This window comes from Trachinotus anak, unplaced genomic scaffold (genome assembly GCF_046630095.1).
Source record: "Trachinotus anak isolate AG129_WGS33_773 ecotype Australia unplaced genomic scaffold, CSIRO_AGI_Tana_v1 ptg000007l, whole genome shotgun sequence".
NCBI classification, from domain to species: Eukaryota; Metazoa; Chordata; class Actinopteri; order Carangiformes; family Carangidae; genus Trachinotus; species Trachinotus anak.
This window is the reverse complement of record NW_027273858.1, coordinates 25,520,234-25,534,903: the sequence shown is the minus strand read 5'-3', so window position 1 is coordinate 25,534,903 and position 14,670 is coordinate 25,520,234. Positions and strand designations below refer to the sequence as shown.

Genomic DNA, 14,670 nt, shown 5'->3' with positions numbered 1-14,670 from the left:
ATTGGCAGTGAACTGTAAGCACCCTAATGATTTTAATGTAATACTTTTCAAACATTTTAAATGTTCTATTCATCAGTATTTGTTTGTACATATTTGTCTAAAATAAAATATTTTTAGACAGGCTACATAAATTAAATAATAAAAGGGGAACTGTTTTCTTACCATATTATCATTTTTCCAGGATACAAGTTAAGTTACTTCATATTGCAGTTGCTTTTTTCTCCATTATCATCCACAACTCAAAATTGATCAAAATAGTATGGCTGGCAGATGTAAAATAATCAAGGTAATAATCCAGGTAACAGCCACTAGTGTACTCACCGATTAGCAGAGCAGATAACCACCACCCACCAGCACCACACTCACTCCAACAGATGTATTATCAAACTTGACCAATGACTGCACATTTGGCAGTTTCCTGGATGACAGTCAATCATGGTACAGGCAACACTGTGAGACAGCCAGTAGCAGTTGTTTCAGTGTGGTAACATAGCAACTATAGGAAATGATGACTTGTTTTAAAAGAAAGTACAGAAATATCCAGTATTTAGTTTTATTTTTAGGCTGTTATTTTTACTAATTGGTCAAATGCTGTTTTCAGCATTTCAACAGCAATCACCGAATGTTGACACCTTGGCAATTGGTTTGGTTTTTTTTAAACCAGAAGAAACCATAGAGGAGAAGGTGGAGCTGAGGAGGAGTCAGGGGTGGATCTGACCTGCTCTGTGCTCTATCCTGATTGTCAGGTACAGTCTGTCAATCACACAGTAGCTCCGCCCTAATGCATCCCCTGCTTCATGGTCTATTTTCCTCTAAATGGACCATAATTTAAACATCACATTGTATTGAAGAAGACTTGAAACTAGAGACTGAGACCATAAACTCATTAGGAAAACATTTACTGAAGTAATAAATCAGTGAGAAGTAGAGACATTTTCTCATAGACTTCAATACAATCAGACTTCTTTTTACAACCAGTGGAGTCACCCCCTGATGCTCATTAGATAGAATGAAGCTTTAAGGCTCTTTAGCATTGGCTTCACTTTTCAGACCCAGAGTCTACATCCAGGTTTATATACAGTCTATGGGTAGAACACATTAAGTATGGGATATCACTCCCCCACGCAGCCTGAATGAAGACGCTTCTATTCACGTTTTTAAGGCAGATGACCTGTGATGGTGTACAGTGCATCCGGAAAGTATTCACAGCGCTTCACTTTTTCCACATTTTGTTATGTTACAGCCTTATTCCAAAATGGACTAAATTCATTTTTTACAACAAAATTCTACACACTATACCCCATAATGACAAAGTGAAAAAAGTTTGCTTGAAACTTTAGCAAATTTATTAAAAATAAAATACAAAAATATAACATGCACATAAGTATTCACAGCCTTTGCTCAATACTTTGTTGAAGCACCTTTGGCAGCAATTACAGCCTCAAGTCTTTTCAAGTATGATGCTACAAGCTTGGCACACCTGTTTTTGGGCAGTTTCTCCCATTCTTCTCTGCAGAACCTCTCAAGCTCCATCAGGTTGGATGGGGGGCGTCGATGCACAGCCATTTTCAGATCTGTCCAAAGATCTTTAATCGGGTTCAAGTCTGGGCTCTGGCTGGGCCACTCCAGGACGTTCACAGAGTTGTCCCGAAGCCACTCCTTTGTTGTCTTGGCTGTGTGCTTAGGGTCGTTGTCCTGTTGGAAGATGAACCTTCACCCCAGTCTGAGGTCCAGAGCGCTCTGGAGCAGGTTATCATCAAGGATGTCTCTGTACATCTCTGCATTCATCTTTCCCTCGACCCTGACTAGTCTCCCAGTTCCTGCTTCCAAAAAACATCCCCACAGCATGATGCTGCCACCACCATGCTTCACTGTAGGGATGGTACTGGCCAGGTGATGAGCGGTGCCTGGTTTCCTCCAGACATGACGCTTGGCATTCAGGCCAAAGAGGTCAATCTTTGTTTCATCAGACCAGAGAATTTTGTTTCTCATGGTCTGAGAGTCCTTCAGGTGCCTTTTGGCAAACTCCAGGCGGGCTGTCATGTGCCTTTTACTGAGGAGTGGCTTCTGTCTGGCCACTCTACCATCCAGGCCTGATTGGTGGAGTGCTGCAAAAATGGTTGTCCTTCCGGAAGGTTCTCCTATCTCCACAGAGCAACACTGGAGCACTGTCAGAGTGACCATCAGGTTCTTGGTCACCTCCCTGACTAAGGCCCTTCCACCCCGATCGCTCAGATTGCCCGGGCGGCCAGCTCTAGGAAGAGTCCTGGTGGTTCCAAACTTCTTCCATTTACGAATGATGGAGGCCACTGTGCTCATTGGGACCTTCAATGCTGCAGAAATTTTTCTGTACCCTTCCCCAGATCTGTGCCTCGATACAATCCTGTCTCAGAGGTCTACAGACAATTTCTTGGACTTCATGGCTTGGTTTGTGCTCTGACATGCACTGTCAACTATGGGACCTTATATAGACAGGTGTGTGCCTTTCCAAATCATGTCCAATTAACTGAATTTACCACAGGTGGACTCCAATCAAGTTGTAGAAACATCTGAAGGATGATCAGTGGAAACAGGATGCACCTGAGCTCAATCTTGAGTGTCATGGCAAAGGCTGTGAATACTTACGTACATGTGATTTTTTTTTTAAAATATATTTTCAAAAATTTCAAGCAGACCTTTTTCACTTTGTCATTATTGGGTATTGTGTGTAGAGGTAAAAATGAATTTAATCCATTTTGCAATAAGGCTGTAACATAACAAAATGTGGAAAAAGTGAAGCACTGTGAATACTTTCCAGATGCACTGTATGTGAGGCCCACACTGCACATATATACATCTGTCAACACAGTCATCCTTCAGGTCCCATCTCGCTACAAACAACCCCAAGTTGGGTTATTTAGCTGCTGGTTAGCTCTGTTTTCTTTAGGCTACATATTTAATTACAGATAATTATTGTCATTTTATTTACATTTGTATGTCATGTTAAATACTTTGGAAATAATAAAGTATCTTTTCTGTAAACAAAGATACAGAAAAAATAATTGGCATAATTGGTATCATTGGCATAATACTGTAACAGTTAGGTTGTTAATTCACAGATAATGTCTGTAATTTTGCAGAGTACTGTATACAATGTGAACAACAAAAAACTACTAAAAATTGTCATTCACATTAATACAGACATTAATTCATCTATATAATATATTTAATCACATCCAGGAACACATGAATAAATAGTGTACTTTAAATAAGAATGCTAAAGCATAGCTTAAATTTATAATTTAAAGAGTTATGTTTAAAAGTACAAACATAAGAAAAATCTATTTTTATGAAGTAGCACTTGAGTGCAACTTAAATGCAATACAGGCATTAATACACTTGTAAAAATATACTTTTAACACGTTTAAAAATAAATTTTGAAATGTATACTTTTAAGAAGTATAATAAAATGTATCTTAGTATAAGTGCATGTTGGAGTGAATTTGCTGTAAATATACTATTGCACTATATTAAATACAATAGTTGAACAAAAAAAACAAAAAACAAGATATTAATACACTTTTTATGTTTATGAAATTTAATTATATTTAAAAGATTGTCCACTTTTAACAAATGTACTAACTTGTAAATTAAGTTTTGTTATCTTATGAATATGTTTTGGAAAAAATTACTTTGAATACACTTACATTATATTTCTGACTCTTTTACTAATTATGTACTTTGTAGAAAAAATGCACTGTTAGTATGCCTCAACACAAGTACAGATGTACTTGTTCAAACTTTTAACACACTTTGTATGCTAAAAGTATGGAAGTATAGAAAAATGTACTTATTTTTCACTTATAATTGCATAATTACATCTCTACCCTTCACACACTGAACCAAGAAACAAAATAAGAAGTGTTTAAACTTAGATGTATATTGTTCTTGATAATTACACTCTTTGTATTGGAAAACACTGTCAGTCAGTCAGGGTGTGTGTTTTCTGAACTTCTTGTTTTCAGCTTTTGAGTCCTGTTGGTCCCATATTTCCTGTTGTTCAGTGACAGTTCAGTGTTCAGTGTTCCAGCTTTTTCTAGAAATATCTAAGAGCAGTTTTTTCCACTGGACCATGGACAACCCTTAAAAATACCTTTGATAGTTTGACTGATCAACAGTCAATGTGTTCGCTGCTACATTTGAAACCCACTGAGAATAATGAGAGAAGTGTTCACTGATAGCTGACATTAACAGTTGTGAACATGTGTGTCTTGTCAGCTGTGGCCACCTGTACCATCTTCAGTGCCTGCAGCAGAAGGTCTGTGGGTGGGGCCTTTCTTCAGAGCTGCAGCAGCAGTGGAGCTGCTACAAGTGTTCGTCCAGCCAAGGAGGAAGAGGTGGACCTTCCACCGAACCAAAGAGAGGCCGCAGCACGTCCCTGGCTCAGGTGAGTTTGTGTTCATACAGAAACAGTCTGATAGACTGAGGGAATAAATATACCTTCAATTAAATTTGTTGGGGTTGTACAGATTACAGGAGAAGTCTGGTTATTTTACATTTTAAAAAGATCCATTCTGACTTCCCACCTTCTGTTCCCACTGAAGACGTTAAACAGTGGCTTACAGACCAGTGATGAAACTAGTGATGAGACCAGTGATAAAATCAGTGATGAGACCAGTGATGTGGATTAGAGGACGATGCCTCATCACCACTCCTCCCAGCTCTTCTTCTGCTGCACACACATGATGCCCACACTGCTACACAACACTCAGGGTCTTGTGCTGGTTATTAAAGGTGGTCTCACAGGTAACCTGCATGTGGTGTGTTTTCCATTAGGCAGTGTGGGGACATGAAGGCAGCTCAGGCCTGTTACACCAACAGATTCATTGGATGTCGATTGGACTTTGTGACTATGACAGATAATGTCTTACAGTAGTTAATGTGAACCTGTCCTCTCTCTTCAGACTCGGGTCACATCCATGCATCATGACACAGGAACAGAGGCTCACAGGAAGAAGGTGAGGGTTATCTGATCTATCTACACAGGTGGCCATCTGTCTGTGTCTCTGCTGGACATTATTATTCTGTCAGATTTTCACTCTGAAACCTCAGGATGATTCTAGTTAAATACAACCTTTGGAAAAAGTAACTGTTCAAAAACCAGTACAAATGATCACCAAAACCGGTCCCATGAAAAGTTCTGCACAGTTGTAATGAAGTGGAATAAACCTTTAAGACTCATATGTAAAGATTAACACAACTCTGTCAACATCTGTCTGTTGTGAATCTGATCTACCTGATGTTCACTGCAGAGCCGCTGGACTTCACTCTGTCCGTCACCAAACTAATAACAGCTGCTCTCATGCTGTGTTCATTTCACTGTTTGCACTCTGTATATATGAATTAACAAAGTACAGTTTAATATTTACACTTAACATTTCCTCTGGTTCTTTGTTGTGGTCCAGGTGTTTGTTGAGGCGACATTGGACCTTCAGCAGGAGCAGTCCTGGGATCAGCTACGATCTTTGTATCGAGGACCATCTAGGGTATGGACACTGTGTCTGTCTAACAAATATATGTATGAATCATTTTTTTTAAAGTACTGAAAATACATAACCCACATTAAAACCCAAAAGTCAGTCAGTTTTTACTTGGACGGACTGAGCTGGTTTGACTGGGGTGGCAGGTCAGAGAGACAGGTCCATGACCCAGTTTGACCCAGACAGTGAGACGTCAGGTTTGACCTCTGAACTCAGATTGTCTCATATCTAATAACATAGTGCGACACTGTGGATGGTGGTGCTGTGACTAATAAAGTTAGACTTGATTTGAATGAGCAGCAGTGATGATGAATCACCTGTTTAATAAAGCAGTGACTAACACTAATGTTGGACGATTTAACATCTCCAGAGGAGGACATGTAGGTTCTGACTTCAGTCCTTCAGAAGATTCACAGCTCAGGCTCAGAAGGCCCTTAATCAGGGTCATAGCTACATGAGAGTCTGGACTGAACTTCCACTGAGCTCAGATCAGAAACAGAAACACTGTCTTTATAAAGGTGGAGGGACCATTGTTCACAGTCTCTCTCTCCTTCCTGTAGCTGTCCATCCTCTCAGACCTGTCCCTCTGCCACAGCATGGAGAAGTCAGGACTTCTTCTCCAACCAGGAGCAGAGACCTTCCAGCTCAAACTCTCCCCTCCACCTCTGCTGGAGGAGTAGCTCTGTGGAGGAGCAGCTTCTCCTTCTTCTGTCAGACTTCAGTCAAGCTGATTAAAAACTGATTGTGCTTTCTTCTGATTTAATATTGTCTGAATATGTCAATATGTCGATTTCAGATCAAACTGTTGAGTCTATATAAATCTACTGAATATGTTTTAATTCCATCGTTTGTCACTGATGAAGCAGTGTGATGGTGCTGGGTCGTCCGGACGCTGCAGAGGGTTGTTTTACTGGAATCAAACTTCAGCTTCCTTCAGACTGTCAGGAGGAGCACCTGCTCACTGAGGGAGAATTGGTGAGGGTGAACTGATGAGGGCAGCAGGTCATGAGGGTCTGACTCCGTCAAACAGAGAAGAAGAAGGTCACTGTCACCAAATGATGATTGATGGTGGGGACAGTCTCCTCCCCTGTCAGATCCCATCCCACCCCCACGCCCAAACAATTAACTGTAGAAAAAAATAAAATAAAATAATCAATATTTGACCCATTTGATCATTTTCTTTGTCAGTCCTGTGATTTTGTGTTTTTCATTTATCTGCAGCAGCTGAATGAGAACTTCTGTTATACTACTTAATAAACTAACACGTGTTAATCACTCACTTTAGTTGTATTTATTTCATCAGTGTCTGATATGACCCCCCCCACACACACCTTTTTTTCTGGGTGAGGCCTCACATGTCTGGATCATGTTACATACACTATTCACAGAAGATACTCACAAACACACTTTTATGTAGCAGTGAGGCAGAGGAGCCTTCAGTACAGACATCATCCACATCCTGGCACTGTGAAACACATCTGTGAATCACATTAAAACCCTACTATTCTACAATAATTCATTCTATAATCATTAATTGTGTAATGATTAATTCTATAACTATTATTCTATAATGATTAATTCTATAATGATTAGTGTATAATAATTAATTCTATGATAATTAACTCTATAATGATTAATTCTATGACAATTCTATAATGATTACTGTATAATGATTAATTCTGTATCTCAGAATTATGACGTCCTGTCTCATGATATCTCATCATCCTCTGTACCTTGTGATGAAGAACAGCGCATGTAGGAAAAACCATGATCAGTATAAACCAATGATTCTATTGATCATATTGACAGTAACTCTTATTAAAGACCATGTCCTCTGTTTGTACTCAGGGGATTTAACCTTTGACCTTTGGGCTCTCAGCCTCCTGTGGGTCGTAAATCCTACCCTACCCTGGTTTTCTTGGTGTTTGTGTAATATTTCCTTTGAGTCGTTCAGATATTTATTTCCATTTTAAATGTCCTGTTTACATTTTACACTTTACTCGGATTTTATGATGATGACTGTGATGATGTCCTTTCCACTCTATCGTTCCTTTCCACTCCATCACTCCATCACTGTACACACTGTGTACAGTGTGTACAGTGTGTACACTCTGTACAATGTGTACACTCATCAAATGATAAGTTAGCCTTATCTTATTAGCAGTTAGCATGAACCAAATGAACCTCATTGAACAGATGTGTGTGTGAAATCAAGAACTGGTTTATTTATCAGATGTCAGACCTCTCTCCATTCAAAGAGGATCTTTTTCTCAGACCTGAATGTAAAACTATGTGACACAGTGATGGTGATAAAGTGAACTTCCTGTTCTTCCAGGAGGAGGAACCATGTGGGCGTGTCTGTGTGACCTGATAAACCTGTAACTGGAGCTGTGACATTAGCATTCGACCTGAAGTCTCTCTGGAGTCCAGGAGGATGGAACAGCTGCTGTCTGTGCTTGTAGTCCTGGTCCTGGTGTCGTTCTGCAGAGGCTGGGAGGCTCCAGACTTCTGCCATCAGCAGCAGTGTCCTCAGTACCAGGTGGTTGGTTCACATCAGGTGGGTTTCAGAGCTGCTCCCACACCGGTCTGTGATCTGCTCTTGGTCTGGTGTCTGTGGACTGACTGTCCTGTGCTTCTTGTGAACAGGGTTTTGAGGAGCGTCTGTATGTTGCCACTGACTGGATCAGCACCAAGGTAGAGAGCACTGAGAACAGCGCTGTGATGGCTGCTCACTCCAGACTGAAGGATTACTGCCAGAGGCAGAAGGCAGCAGGTACGTCAGGGTTCAGAACCACCAGAACCACCAGAACCACCGGTCCAGTGATGGGAACATGTACCAGAGTAATAGTACAACCAGGATTCACTGTCCTTGTCCCTTTGTCTCCACTGAAGCAAGTCAATGAGACCTGATTAAATGACTATGACTGAAGACTGGTCCACACAGATAAAGAACTATTGTGGTTCACTACACCTGTATCTCAGGTGATGTTTCACTCATTCAGTCAGAGAAAGTTCTTCACCTCGAAGTTTTATTTTCAACAATCTGTAAAATTAACACTAAGCTTTCAAGAAGGGAAGAAAAACAAACCGCTTTGAGGTTTCTTCAAAACATGTTGTTTGGGACGCCTCAGTGACTCACCTGGTAGAGCACCGACCAGGCTCATCCCTTGCTGCAGTGGCCCATGTTCGAGTCCAGCCCAGTTTGTCTTCCTGCAGTGTTATACAGTTGTGTCTCACCATGTTGTGTCATGTTTGTCCCTCCCAGGTAATGAGATCTCGACTGACACCTGGCCCGCTCTGATAACCGTCTCAGGGGGTGAGGATGGTCTTGACCTGTCCATGTCCTGGTTTCTTCCTCCAGGCACAATGAAGCCTGAAAACACTGATCCGTCAGTCACAATCCAGAGCAGACCTGAGGCTACCATCTACGTCAGGTGACCTACAACCTTCTCTAATATTTTTGTTTTGGAATTTACTGTAACATCAGTTCAGACGTCTGATGTGGGACTAAACTTATTGATGATCACATTAACAGAGGGAGGGACATGAACAGTGGTTTTGACACTGGTTCTGTCTGTTTCTTCTGTCAGGGTGTTTGGAGGTACTCCAAGTATCAGCATTGGTCAAGACAACGCCAAGATGCTCCGTGAGGCCTTGGACAGAGCTGGGAAAACCTTTGATCACCACACTTACATTGGAGCTGGATATGACCCCTATTTATCTGTCACTCACCACAATGAGATCTGGATCTACGCTGCCTGACGACAGCATTGTCATCACTGAACCTGTCACCATATCATCCCTGAGTCTTCTGTTTCCTCTGTTTCCTCTGAGTGCTCTGTTTACTCTTGTGCGTTAGAAAAGGTGAATGTAGCAGGACCTCAGACACTGACTCTGTATACATCAGTGCTGCTGAAATGAATGCTGGGAAATCACTGTCATGTTTGTGTGACAGAAACCGGTTTCAGGAATGTTGTGGTGTCTTCACACTGGTGATGTTGTTGTTTGATAACTCTGCTGTAAAAATACACATATGTCCTTCCCTCAAATAATAAAGGTTTTATCTTTGTGTGAATGTGTGGTCAGAGTCATGTGATCACCTCCTCTCTACAGGTGGGCCATCAGGGGCCTCGAGCTTCCAAACTGAACAAAGACTTGTCTCACAAAGATGTGACGACTGTCTTCTTCCTCCTCACTGGTTGGACTGGTTTGTGCAGAAACAGTCTCATAGTGAGCGTGTTTCATCTGTAAGCCTTCATCATGATACATTGCTCAGGAGTTGGAGCTGTGCACCCTGCCACTGTGGGCTTCTCCTACCAGTTAAACAGGAAGTCATTGACATGATCTCAGGAATCTGGTTGTGAGTTACGGATACATATGTATTAAATAAATTGACTCATTGATCTCCAGATGAAGTCTGTATTTCAGAGGAGTCTCAACATGAGTAGTTCAAAAGTTTTAACTTATTTTTGTGTGGAGGAAGTGGTTTGTGTTGATTTTTATGGTGTTGTGTTGTCTCTCCAGGTAGTGAGATGCCAGCTGAAACCTGGCCTGCTCTGATCAGAGGGTGAGGATGGTCCTGACCTGTCCATGTCTTGGTATGTTCACCTTAAAATAGATCATCAGGTGACTCCAGTGCGGCCGGGCTCAGTGTGATGCTTGATGTTCAGCAATAGGTGGTGCCAGAGACGTGACTGAAGAAGAACACGTTATTTATTCAGCCATGAAGCTTTTCAGGTGAGTTTGATTCATCAGTGTCAGACATTTCATTGGTGTGAACAAATGTATAACATATGGTAAAAATACTCAAACTGTTATTTAAATAACAAGTAACAATACCACAAAATATAAAAATACTCAATTACATGTACAATCTCTGAGTAAAAGTACTTTAAGTACTAGAAACAAACCAAGTACTTGATCTGCATCAGGCCCAGTTCATAGTGTTGTACTCTCTGTATCATAACATTAACACTGGTTCATTTTAATCCTGTCACTGAAGATCTAATGTCGGACCTTTTAATCTATAATAAATCCACACTTTATTGTATATTCTGTTTTAAATTGAATAAAATGAAAATACTCAGGTAGAGTACAAGTACCTCAGACTGTAATAAAGTACAGTACTGAATTAAAGTTACTGTCCACTGGTTAATATTGTGTCAGTCACATAATAACCTGAGTCTGCAACATGACTGATAGGATAAGTCCATACATGTACAGACACATGTCAGTGTGTGAAGAGACTGTCCTGGGTCTCTGTGTGTTACAGCCATGAACTACAACATTTCCTATTGAAGTCTGACCTTTGTTGCTCCTGTCTCTCTCTGTTGTCTTACATAAAAACGTGACCTGTGTGAAGTCATGACCACAGCAGCAGAGCTACAGCTTAGGATCAATAAAGTCTCATCAGTTTACAGACACAGATCAACTGCAGATCTGTAGCTTCTCTCAGTATGACTCCACATTTACCTGAACCTGAGGTGTAAGCTGGTGGACTGCCCTTTAACATCCACAGCTCAGCAACAGGAAGTCAGTGACTAAAAACCTATTACATTAATCTATAAAAAAAAAAGAAGTATATATTATTTGGTTTTTCAACCCATAAATTGATTTAAATAATGACATTAAAAATCACGTAAATACTGTATGTATATATCCGTATGTAACTGTATGTATCTGTAACTGTATGTATCTGCATGTATCTGTATATATCTATATGTATCTGTATGTATCTGTATATTCAATTTCAATTCAATTTTATTTGTATAGCGCCAAATCATAATATACATTATCTCAAGGCACTTTACAGGGTAAGGTCAAGACCTTACTTTGTTACAGAGAAAAACCCAACAGTTCCCACAAAGAGCAAGCGCTTGGCGACAGGGGGGAGGAAAAACTCCCTTTTAACAGGAAGAAACCTCCAACAGAACCAGGCTCAGGGTGGGGGGGTCTGCCTCGACCGGTTGGGTTTAGGAGGAGAAAAAGAGGGGGTGGGGGGAGGAGAGAGGAGAGAAGAGAGAGAGAGAGAGAGAGAGAGAAAGACCAGGAACAGCTGTGTAGGTAATGGTGTTATCAATAATGATGACAGTGGTTAATAGCAATGATGAGTAGTGGTGGATCTGGATCCTGCTGCTCCAGAGGCAGAGAGACCTGCAGAATGAGGACGCTCAGGCTGTCCTTGAAACTTGCTTTATATGTGAAGTAAAGGACAAGTTCTGGTCAAAAATGACACCAAATTTTCTGACTGTAGCTCTGGAGGCCAAGGTAATGTCATCCAGAGTCAGTATATTATCACATAGTGTATCTCTGAGGTGTTTTGGGCCAATTACAATAACTTCAGTTTTGTCTGGATTTAAGAGTAAGAAATTACTGGTCATCCAGGTTTTTATGTCCTTAAGACACACCTGAAGCTTGGCTACCTGGTTAGTCTCACCTGGCTTCATGGATAAGTACAGCTGGGTGTCATCTGCGTAACAATGGAAATTTATCTGGTGCCTCCTAATAATGTTTCCTAGAGGAAGCATATATAGACTGAAGAGCATTGGTCCTAGCACAGAACCTTGTGGAACTCCATGACTGACTGTAGTGTTGATAGAAGAGTCATTATTAACATGAACAAACTGGAGTCTATCTGACAGATATGACTTAAACCAGCTTGGTGCGGTTCCTTTAATGCCGACCATATGTTCTAGTCTCTGTAATAAAATCTTATGATCGATGGTGTCAAATGCAGCACTAAGATCTAGCAGGACAAGTATAGAGACAAGTCCATTGTCTGAGGCTATGAGGAGATCATTGGTGACCTTAACCAGAGCTGTTTCCGTGCTATGATGGACTCTAAAACCTGACTGAAAATCTTCAAACAAACCATTTCTGTGCAAATAATCACAAAACCGGTTTGCAACAACCTTCTCAAGGATTTTGAAATAAAGGGGAGGTTGGATATAGGTCTATAATTGGCTAAAACATCTTGATCAAGAGTAGGCTTTTTAAGTAGAGGTTTAATTACTGCAACTTTAAAACCCTGCGGTACATAACCAGTTGATAAAGATAAGTTAATCAGACTTAATATAGAGGTGTCGATTAAAGGAAAAACTTCTTTGAACAGCCTTGTTGGAACAGGGTCTAGAAGACAAGTCGATGGTTTAGATGAAGAAACTGTTGAAGTGAGCTCAGAGAGATCTACAGGAGAAAAACAGTCAAAATATAAACCAGTTACAGTGGACTCTGAGGCTGCTGAACTGGACAGTACATCTGAATCAGCTGTTGAGAGGAGATGGTGAATTTTTTCTCTAACAGAGACAATTTTATTTGTAAAGAAGCTCAGAAAGTCATTACAACTGAGGGCTAAAGGTATAGATGGATCAACAGAGCTGTAGCTGTCTGTCAGCCTGGCTACAGTGCTGAACAGAAACCTGGGATTGTTCTTGTTTTCTTCTATCAATGATGAATAATAGGATGTTCTGGCTTTATGGAGACTTTGTTTATACGCCAATAGGCTGTCTTTCCAAGCCTTTAGAGATTCTTCCAGGTTAGTAGAACGCCACCTTCTTTCTAGTTTCCTTGAATTTTGCTTTAAAGCTCGTGTTTCTGAGTTGTACCATGGAGCTAGCCTTCTCTGACTCACTACCTTCTTCCTCAGAGGGGCTACAGTATCTATATATATCTATATGTAGCTGTATCAGTATGTATCTGTATATATCTGTATGTATCTGTATCTGTGTGTATCTGTATATATCTGTATGCATCTGTATCTGTATGTATCTGTTTCTGTATGTATCTGTATCTGTGTGTATCTGTATGTATCTGTATGTATCTGTATCTGTATATATCTGTATGTATCTGTGTGTATCTGTATGTATCTGTATCTGTATATATCTGTATGTATCTGTTTCTGTATGTATCTGTATCTGTGTATATCTTTAGCCACCAGTGTTAGTGTGTTACTGTGTTGAGTGTGTTAGTGTGTTGAGTGTGTTATTGTGTTGACTCTGTTAGTGTTTTGACTGTTAGTGTGTTACTGTTACTGTGTTGAGTGTGTTATTGTGTTGAGTGTGTGTTAGTGTGTTGAGTGTGTGTTAATGTGTTGAGTGTGTTTGTGTGTTGAGTGTGTTAGTATGTAAGTGTGTTCAGTGTGTTAGTGTTAGTGTGTTACTGTTAGCGTGTTGAGTGTGTTATTGTGTTGAGTGTGTGTTAGTGTGTTGAGTGTGTGTTAATGTGTTGAGTGTGTTGAGTGTGTTAGTGTGTTGAGTGTGTTAGTGTGTTATTGTGCTGAGTGTGTTAGTCTGTTAATGTGTTGAGTGTGTTGAATGTGTTGAGTTTGTTGAGTTTGTTTAGTGTGTTGAGTGTGTTAGTGTGTTAGTGTGTAAGTGTGTGCACACTTTGTGGTTGTTGTCTTCAGTCATGTTCAGTGTGGGTACCTGATCCAGACTCACAGTTTTTCCAGTGGACTAACTGATCTGTGTTCAGCAGGTTCTCTGATCTGAGCACATCACGGTTCCTCACCACAGAAGCTTCATCCACACAAAGGACACACTCAGTCACCGTGGCAACTGTTACTGTGGCGAGGAGCCAGGCCAAGTGCAATTTGATCACACCTTTATAGAAAGGTGGAGTAAAGGTAGCTGAGTGACAGCAGGACTCATATTTACCGTTTCACATGCCCTTCACCTCTGTAGAGATGTAACAACACTGGATTACAACCAAAGAAGAAGTTTAGAGAGGAAACTTTTTCACTTTGCAGACGTGAACCTGATCTAGACTCAGTTTGTGAAAGACCCTTGAATCTCTGCACCATGTGTCTTGCTGTGCACCATAAATAAATATATAAACATTTTATTGGAAATAAATATATTACTATACATTTACTATACAATTGAAAAAGTCCAAACCATGACAAGCAGACTCAAAGATAGCTGCTGAGACCACATGACATGGAGGAGGGAGAGGCAGTTCAGGTACACTAAAGGTTAAAAGAGGGTTAGCTGCATGCAAGTCCTAGTACTGGGCTACAAGTGTGTGTGTGTGACTGACCAACAACCTGAGCAGACATCACAACAACATAGCTCAGATACATTAAGCAGATCAGAACAGGTATATCAACCACATTAACTGTTCTGAGTTGTTTAGTTTTTGTTTAGTTTCGGTT

General features: G+C 40.5%; 2 protein-coding genes across 4 annotated transcripts in view; both read left to right on the top strand.

Annotated features, from left to right (window-relative positions):
• vps8 (VPS8 subunit of CORVET complex) overlaps positions 1–6,798 on the top strand; it is a 43,893-nt gene extending 37,095 nt beyond the window's left edge. For 2 of the 3 annotated variants that reach the window (XM_071481597.1, XM_071481599.1), the window contains 4 exons: positions 4,258–4,426; positions 4,944–4,997; positions 5,445–5,525; positions 6,080–6,798. In XM_071481597.1, the coding sequence (XP_071337698.1) occupies positions 4,258–4,426; positions 4,944–4,997; positions 5,445–5,525; positions 6,080–6,199 (424 nt within the window). In that variant the 3' untranslated portion in view covers positions 6,200–6,798. Of the gene's footprint in view, positions 1–4,257; positions 4,427–4,583; positions 4,788–4,943; positions 4,998–5,444; positions 5,526–6,079 lie in introns of those variants that run through there. The other variant, XM_071481598.1, reaches the window with a different exon arrangement.
• A 1,113-nt stretch (positions 6,799–7,911) lies between these two features.
• Positions 7,912–9,594, top strand: soul2 (heme-binding protein soul2). The gene is made up of 4 exons (XM_071481596.1): positions 7,912–8,076; positions 8,166–8,292; positions 8,785–8,953; positions 9,110–9,594. The coding sequence occupies exons 1-4, from the start codon at positions 7,954–7,956 to the stop codon at positions 9,279–9,281; spliced, it is 591 nt and encodes a 196-aa protein (XP_071337697.1). The 5' UTR covers positions 7,912–7,953; the 3' UTR covers positions 9,282–9,594.
• The last annotated feature ends 5,076 nt before the right edge of the window (positions 9,595–14,670 follow it).

Excerpts from the sequence above, each read along its gene's own strand:
- soul2 (XM_071481596.1), top strand. The coding sequence starts at position 7,954 with ATGGAACAGCTGCTGTCTGTGCTTGTAGTCCTGGTCCTGGTGTCGTTC. Across the intron at positions 8,293-8,784 it reads CCAGAGGCAGAAGGCAGCAG|GTAATGAGATCTCGACTGAC; the intron begins GTACGTCAGGGT and ends TGTCCCTCCCAG. Across the intron at positions 8,954-9,109 it reads GAGGCTACCATCTACGTCAG|GGTGTTTGGAGGTACTCCAA; the intron begins GTGACCTACAAC and ends TTCTTCTGTCAG.